Source organism: Branchiostoma floridae, chromosome 3 (assembly GCF_000003815.2).
Source record: "Branchiostoma floridae strain S238N-H82 chromosome 3, Bfl_VNyyK, whole genome shotgun sequence".
NCBI classification, from domain to species: domain Eukaryota; kingdom Metazoa; phylum Chordata; class Leptocardii; order Amphioxiformes; family Branchiostomatidae; genus Branchiostoma; species Branchiostoma floridae.
Window position 1 is genome coordinate 457,441 of NC_049981.1, and position 8,353 is coordinate 465,793.

At 42.1% G+C, this 8,353-nt stretch overlaps 1 protein-coding gene across 1 annotated transcript; it reads left to right on the plus strand.

Annotated features, from left to right (window-relative positions):
• Nucleotides 1-6,326: 6,326 nt before the first annotated feature.
• Nucleotides 6,327-8,353, plus strand: LOC118410994 (fibrinogen-like protein A). The gene is made up of 3 exons (XM_035812985.1): nt 6,327-6,463; nt 6,937-7,082; nt 7,698-8,353. The coding sequence occupies exons 1-3, from the start codon at nt 6,327-6,329 to the stop codon at nt 8,351-8,353; spliced, it is 939 nt and encodes a 312-aa protein (XP_035668878.1).

Sequence of the window (8,353 nt, forward strand, 5' to 3'; positions counted from 1 at the left end):
TCCAGGAGCCTAGCCGTGCCCAAAAATAGCCCGGTAGCCAAAGGGTATCCCACGTGGCCACCTAGGGGTAACACCCGAAAGTGCAGGAAACAAATGCAGTAAACTACCCAGACGGGCCTCTAAATTTGGCCGTAGCATAAGCAAAACTAATATCAGTAATGGAGTACAGAAAGGAGCGGTGTAGGATTCCAGAGCAGGCATGTGACGTCCTCCTTTGACAGGCTTAGCCATTTCTAACTAACAGTGTTCGACAGGAGGTTGCTGCTCACAAAGTGTAACCGACGGCAGAAACACCTTTTCGCTCATCTAATTTCCGCTGGAAGCTCATGTCTGACGGTGAATGATGTAGCGTTTCTAAGTAACACGTGGAGGAATTTCTTTATGTATGCGTAGCTTTAAACGTGGAATGTTATCTTGGAATCATCTATCATTGAACTGGCCGTCTACGGTCATAATTGTGGCCAAGCATCCATAAGTCATCGAGCCGAGGCCTTTCAACGTGCACCGATGTTGTATAAATGGGAAAAGTACTTGAGGCGACTTTGCTGGAGGTGAAAATGGGTACTTGCAATTGGCTTCTGATTGAGACGTCACTGTGGTAGGAATTAAATGGATGTCCCGTGTTTGAGAAGAAACACCTTTCGAGCACGTTAAAGAAAGCACCACACTTGATAAAAGGATTAACTTTAGGTCTGTGTGGGTGGTTTATAATCTTACAGTCCGATGCCCCCATCTGGAGCATTACCAGACGTAATTAGGTCACTAGAGCGCCTATTACAGACTGTAATTACAGACCCGTGCGATTCAGCCCCATGGAGCCAATTATAAACTCCTCGCAATTCAGCCCCTGGCTTCGAAGAGAGGGAGATAGGGCAGTTGGTCCACCCGGCCCAATGACAGTAACAACACAAACATTGATTAAGAGCATACATTACGTCTGTTAATATTTGCTATCGCATAGTTTTTGTCATCAACTTAATATCTACAATATAGTTTTATTTAAGGTTTTGAACCCTCTCTAATCAAGGAGTAAGCTTGTTATGTTATCAACTGATCTAACAGGACTTTGACGATGTTATCTGTATCTTTGTTACCCTCTTCAAATTCTCTCAAGATCGTAATGAAAAGCGACCTGCAGCTTGAGCTTCTCATGAATGAACAAAGATTTAAGCAAACAGAACAGAGTCACTACAAACGTGAGACTCTGTGCTGTAGGCTGTCTACACGAATTGTCAAATCATTTTAAACAGCGCAGACAACGTACCATGTCCTGTTGATAAGGTTGGAGAAGACACTTATTAAAGCAATAGATAACATCGTTAGAAAGAATGATCCTGGTGCTTTCTTTCATAAAGATATGTATGGGCGTTTATTTATCAATAGCCCTGTTATTTAAGTCATTGTTTAAGGCCACCCACGGTCTCCAGACTTTCTCCAGACCATGGTTGAGAATTTGTCGCTAGCAGGTCACATGTGGTTAGGATTCGGTCGGCATGGTCACCTACAACGTCGGGCGTGGCGTAAATGGTAGAGCGTTCGGCTGGGAATCTAATGGTCCTGAGTTCGACCGACGTTGTGCCCCCGACGTTGTGCCCTTGGGAAAGGCACTTTACCCTTCCTCAATTCACCCAGGTGTAAATATGGGTACCTGACTTGGATCGGGGAGGTGAAAGACTATCTTTACCTTTTGTCTGTGCCGTGTATGTGGCACTGTTAATACAATCTACTAACTTGAGTGCAGTGCAATATTGTATCATTCTGTTATCATGGCTATGAGACAATACTTTACTTGGGACTGCATTGTATTATTAGCAACAACACCATTGCCTGCAGTACAAAGTGAACCAGTCTAGTCATTTTCAGCCTGAAGAAGATAAAAGATGGTCATTAAAATGACGGCTTTTTCAAATCCTTTTGACAGCGAATTGAAAAAATGTCTAATACTAATTGTCGTTAACAAATTTGAAACGTTTAGAAAATCAAAGTCAGCTTCTGAGTGAGTTTGAGTTTGATTCTGCTTGCCAATATACCCCATTCCCGATAAGGTGGCCATGATTTGTTTTTTTCCGTGGTCATTGCACCAAAACGGGTGCGATTAAAGAAGAAATCTTGAGGTAGAATAGAATAGATTCCGAGCTTCCTCTAATCCATCAACGAACTTGATTGAGAAGGGGTCAATGGCAAAGTCATAGAAGTGTGACACCTCTTTTACTAAAATTGATTGCTCTGGTGCTTAGTTTGACACTTAAAGCCGTATTCCGCAATAAGTAACGCAGTTGGCGTTATTCTGATGATGCCATTGTGTGATGAATTAGCTTGTTAGACAACGGGGTAATGATTCATTGCCCTCGCATTCTCCCAAAAGTTTAGTAATCATTTATCATCCCAGACATGCTTAATTACGTACAAGTGTTGAAGTAACGGTTAAAGGGGCATTCTACTCCACAGGGGAGCGTTATTTTCCGATAGATATTAGTTTTAGGAAGTAATAAAATCATACTACTTCACATTATTCGATAAGGTAGCCTGTTGCTCCACGTGCCTCAAAAGCATTCAGTCTTCTACTAAACTCCTCAAGAACCCTCAAATTGAATGAATCCTATGGCTGAATATAATGCAAAACTTTTAGGTAAGGTTACAAGATTAATTTAGTTCGCTAAGGAATCTCGTCTTGTTATGTGTTCTTTGCTATATCATGAACAATTTGCCTTCTCGGTGTGCTTAGCGATCCTCATTTATTCCGAAAATATGCACGAAAAGCAAAGTGTCTATGCGTATAGGCAATGTATGGGTAGGCTCTGCATGGGTTAAGTGAGTGTCATTATTGTTTTACAAAACACACATCGCGCAATGTGAATTCCACAAAATTCGGCTGATTATGTATTCATTGACACATCTTTTATTGGAAAACATCACCCCCGTCTGGAGTGGAATGCTCCTTTAAGTATTCGGCACAGAAACCTTTGGTGCCGATTCCAATTAGAAACCCCCCTGCCACCTACCACTGATGCGGTATCCTTGGAAAATGCACCAAACACAACTTTATTCACTCCAATAAGGCGTAAATAAATTAGTTGACTTTAGTTTAGGAGGAAAAGTGTGATAAAATGACATATAAAATGACTACAAGAAGCACTATTTTAGTTTGTATGTACCACAATTTAAATCATTTTCACTATAGTGCAACATTGTCATTGTCTCTGCCCAAAAGCTTTGTCCTTGTCTCTCTCCTTGACTGCGTTCAAAACCTGTAGGTCGCACGAAACAAGAGAATTCTGTGCCCTTTGGCATCCTCAACTCGACAGGGTTGACACCTCTCCACTTTCCCAATCCCATTAAGATCGTTTCACGGGTGTTTGACATTCAGGTGATGCAGCTTTTTATGCAGCTCTACTACATGTTGTGTTTGGAGGATGGTAAAAAGAAAGCCACAACCTAACTATGTATGTTATTGTTGTCGTGGCTACAGTCAAACCTGCCCAAGCGACCACCTCTTCTCAGCGACCACCTTGCCATTACGACCACTTTTTATTGGTCCCTTAAATTTTATCCATTGACGTAAGCATTAAGCGACCTTTTCTCAACGACCACCTGGCCAACGCGACCGCCAAGTAAGGACCGCACAGGACCAAATATCTGCCTATAACGACTGTTACACGTCATTTTCAACGTTGAGGTGTCATCGATTTTCGCGATTTTCGCGGCCAGTTTGCGTCGGATTTTGACTGACATTACGATGTTATGTTTAGAATAAAGACGGCGGAGGTCAATTAGTGGGTCAATGGGGCAGTCTACTGTAATATAAGAAGGAAATTTCGTCGTAAGAAAGTCTGAATTTTGCTTTTACAGAAGTTTTTTTTTTAAATCTTACACATGGTTCAGCGCGTTTCTTTGCTGTTTCTCTGCAGAAGGATACATTTTTACAAACATGAAAACTTCGGGATTATACGAAGTACACTTTATCTGCTGTAAATTAATTCGTCGCTTTCGTTGCTGTAGAAAAAGAAAAACAATATTTGTAGGTCAATTATTGTGGTGTTTTTCCATGTTCAAGTCATGGAAAAACGTTTGATTTGGAACACTGTCCTATAGACGTACACAAGTCTATAGTAGCCAAACAGCCCTTTTTTTGTTATTTCACATCTTCTTTTACCTCGTAATTGGAATGAGCATACTATGACATAAGTATCCGTTCTTAGATACATTTTATAAAGCAATCTACGGCGTTACTTGTTTATTTTGTAGATCCTTTATACGCTTAACAGTAGGCTGTAATCTCTTTGGGAAAGGGACGAAAATTGGTTCACGTGTATAGTAGATGTATGTATATCCACGTAACCAAATCAACATGGCCTAACTGTTACCTTTTACCTCTTTGTATCGTGTCTTGATTACTTTTTATTGGACGTAACTACATTTCCTCTCCAGAGTTTAAACAGAGCGACAATCTAAATCATTCGCACCGAATGTTGAAAGCCCCTGAGTCTGACTAGTTTTGTTTTAAGAACGTGTGGGTGTCCTTATTACATTTGAGCGATGAAAGCGTTAGGTGAAATTAGTCTACTGGGGATTTTCTGATTGCGCGAAGTTTGCTGAGTCAGTCATCACCCGGGGTGCCAGGAAAGCTCGTTAACAGAACATCAAAACAACAAAATTCGTCATATTGACGCCACTCTGTTGTAAGTGCCTTGTGATCTATAATGGTCACACGCTCATACGCTGTGGGCTAAACAAGACCACGTTGAAAGTGGTCATGTCAGCAAAATTTAGCATTTTTACTTATTACATATAGCCATGTCGGTATCATTTCATGAAGAAAGAAATATGCACAAAATAAACAGGATAACAACAGACTAAGTCATCTTGACGCCACTCTGTTGTACGTGCCTTGTGATCTAAACTGGTCACACGCTCATGCACTGTGGGTTAAATAGAACCAAGTTAAAGTGCTTATGCCACTTAAAATTCAACATCTCCACCAGTACAATAAACCATCCCGGTATCATTTGATGAACAAAGACATCTGTACAAAATAAACAAGAAGACAATAGAATGGTGCTTGTGCTTGATAATAAAAATCTTTGCACGCTCATGATTTTTACTTATCACATTTAGTCATGACGGTATTATTTGATGAACAATTTGATGATTGCAAATTATATAAATTTGATGATTGCAAATTATATAAACATCTTGACTCAACCTTGTTGGAATGCTCGATGATAACTTTGTAACAGTGGTGTTCAAGTACCGCCTATCGTCCTTGCCGCAGGGCTCTAGAGCTTTTGTGGCGACAGCGATAGTGGTCATGATTTGTAATCTGCCGCCCCGGGTTCGATCCCGGGTGGGGGCATGTTTGTTTCTTTCTGTTCTACTCGCCCCTCTGGTTGTTTCAACTTCGCACGCTCATTATTTGTGGGTTACACAAAACCACATGTGCATATGCTACCAAAATTCACCTTTTCCTGATTATATTCAGCCATAACAATATCAATCAATAAGCAGAAACATTTTTAGAAATTATATGCCCTTCTGGTGATATTGAATATCGGATCTTTAAAAAACCATACTTTCAGTTCTTGTTTTCTGCCGCCAGGTATCCAAGTTAATTTCAGCCCGCGAAGTCATAGTAAACATGGCAGCCGATTCGGAACCTGGTAGCGTGTTTCGTCAACACCAAAAAAAACACGTTCCTTTGACATGCAGAAATTACCAAACATCATGAAGACTTAATCTATCACACAACCGTACTGGCTACACAGTTGAATTGAGCTGGCGTATACAACTTATGCATTAAGAATTTCTCAATTTCTATTTGACGCTAATTCACCTTTATCTGGGGAGTAATCTATATCCATTTTCTTAAAACAGGGTACTAGTATTTGTCAATATCCTGTCGACGGATGATGGGTTTAAATTGCAATTTTCAGAATATTGCAGTTTGATACCACCATCCATGTATTTGTAATTTCTTAAAAAGCTATGGATATAGGTTAACCCGCAAATAAAGTTGAGCTAGCGTTATAGCAAGCTACTATTTTCCAGAAAAATTGATGTTTTGCCTTTTAAACATCCGCGGTTAAACGAGGCGGTGTATGCCTTTGATCATTTTAATCTTTCCCACTTGCGTCAGAAAGAAAATAACTGAGCTCGGAAATGCGTGTTTGATTCCTGAATATTCATATCTCTGATTAATTAGACGCCCGGAAAGCTACCTTACGCCACATTACTACCACCTTGGGCTGCGTATTAGATATCTGCTACGGAAAACTACTGTACGCAGCTAGCCGGTGTTTTACAACCTCTTGGCCACGCTAGAGAATAGCATGGCGACAACACGCTGTGGTCAGCTTCTGTGCCTGACTTTGGGGATCTTCTGCAGCGGTATGACCGTGGCAACTGGTGGTGATATCATTGGTGGGAAAGGAGGCGGGTCTGCGGAGTGCGCTGCTGGGAAAACCAAGTGAGTCGTTTTCGTTTAATCGTAATAATCGTTTGCCTGGAAGGAAATGGTTCAATGTTTTTTCTCTGAGAGAGGTGGAGAGAGGGAGAGAGAGAGAAAATAGGGGGGAGAGAGACAGAGAGGGAAAAGAGAAAGGTGAGAGGTTTGAGGAGGGAGGGGAGGGAAGGAGGGAGAGAGGGAGACAGAGAGAGAGAGAATATATTTTGGGAGAGATTCCCTTTTTTTACTTTTGAGTGTGTGCGTGTTAGTCTAAACTATGCATTTGTTTTTGCGTTTGTGTCCTAACATCTATTTGTGTGTGTAAGTTTTTTGTATGTGTATGCGCGTGTGTACAAATGATGTGTGTGTGCGTGGATGCGTTACCATATTGTGTTTCTGTGTGTTAACTAAATTACCACTATGTTTTAATATCAAACAAAAATATACGAAAGTTCTAAGCTTAAGAATAACACCTTTGCCTGTCTCTGTTTCAGGAACTGGTCCTACGCCTTCCGTCCAGCTACAGCCTTCCCAATGGTGATGCACCTGCAGCGGATCAATGCCACCTGGCAGCACCTGCAGACAGCTGAACAGCTGTTAGAGCAGATAAAGAGTATCGCGGATCGCCTGCCGATGACGGGTAGGAAATGCCATATACACGTGACGTAAAATAGGCTGGAATTCATCCTTCTTACAGGTCTAAATTTGAAACTCAACAAGCCAGGATGCTAGGCTAAGTACAAGGCTTTTATCATTTAATATAAACAAAGTGCATGTACCTCTAGGACAATTCAGTTAATTGTTCGATTTTGCGCTCGATGTGCTTTGCTTTCAAATTAATTTCAATGTAAAGATTATTTCATAACGTTATCATTCAGTTGTTTTATGAACAAGCCCCATTTACGCTTTCTTACCTCCATAAAATTTGGGGTATCATTTTATAGCGTGTTGTTGTTTCTGATATTTTTGATCAGAATAACTTTAGAATTGGAAAGGTGTTTAGCATGTGGGTAACTGTTGGGAAGACGAAGGTCGAGGCCAATTTCTTTGCCCAACGCCCCCGTGCGTGCTTACTCCTAGCTGCAGCAAAAGTTCCGGGTCGTATATCCTTTGTCATAGACATGCTATGGTCTTTGGTTTTGTTTGTAAAGAAGAAGATTTAGATTTAGAGAAAAGTTGGTACCGAGAAAAAAATGTTTTACAATTTAAGTTGGGCAATCTTGAATGCTAAAATACTGCTTACTTTATCTTTTAGATTGCTCAGACATTTTCAAGTTGTCGAACGGAATAGCCAAGAGCGGCGTGTGGGCCGTACGCCCGGCGGGGGCAAACCACACGGTCCCCGCCTACTGTCGCATGGAGGGCGGTGAGGGTTGGACGGTGCTGATGCGTCGCCAGGACGGCTCCGTGGACTTCTACCGCACCTGGGACGAGTTCAAGCGCGGCTTTGGGGACCCAACCGCAGAGCACTGGCTCGGCAATGACGTCATCCACTTTCTGACCAATCAGGACAACTACAAGCTGAGGGTGGACTTGGAGACGTGGGATGGGGAAACGACCTACGCCGAGTACAGCACCTTCTTTGTCGCAGACGAAGCCTCGGCGTACAAGCTGACCGCGGGTCGCTACAGCGGTACCGCCAAAAACTCTCTCTGGCGCATCAAAGGCAGGCCTTTCGTGACCTGGGACAGGGACACCGATAGCCAGATGGCCCGGAAGTATACGAGTGCGGGGTGGCTATGCAACCCGTATGTCGCCAACTTCTTTGGTGTGTATTACACTCCGCAAACCGCGCCGGCCGAAACCAAGAATCTCAAAGATGCTATGAGTTGGACCACCAGGTTATCACGCCCTTCTAAAATCACCTGGTTGAAGTTTGTTGAGCTCAGGATCGCTCGCAAAGTTCCGTGA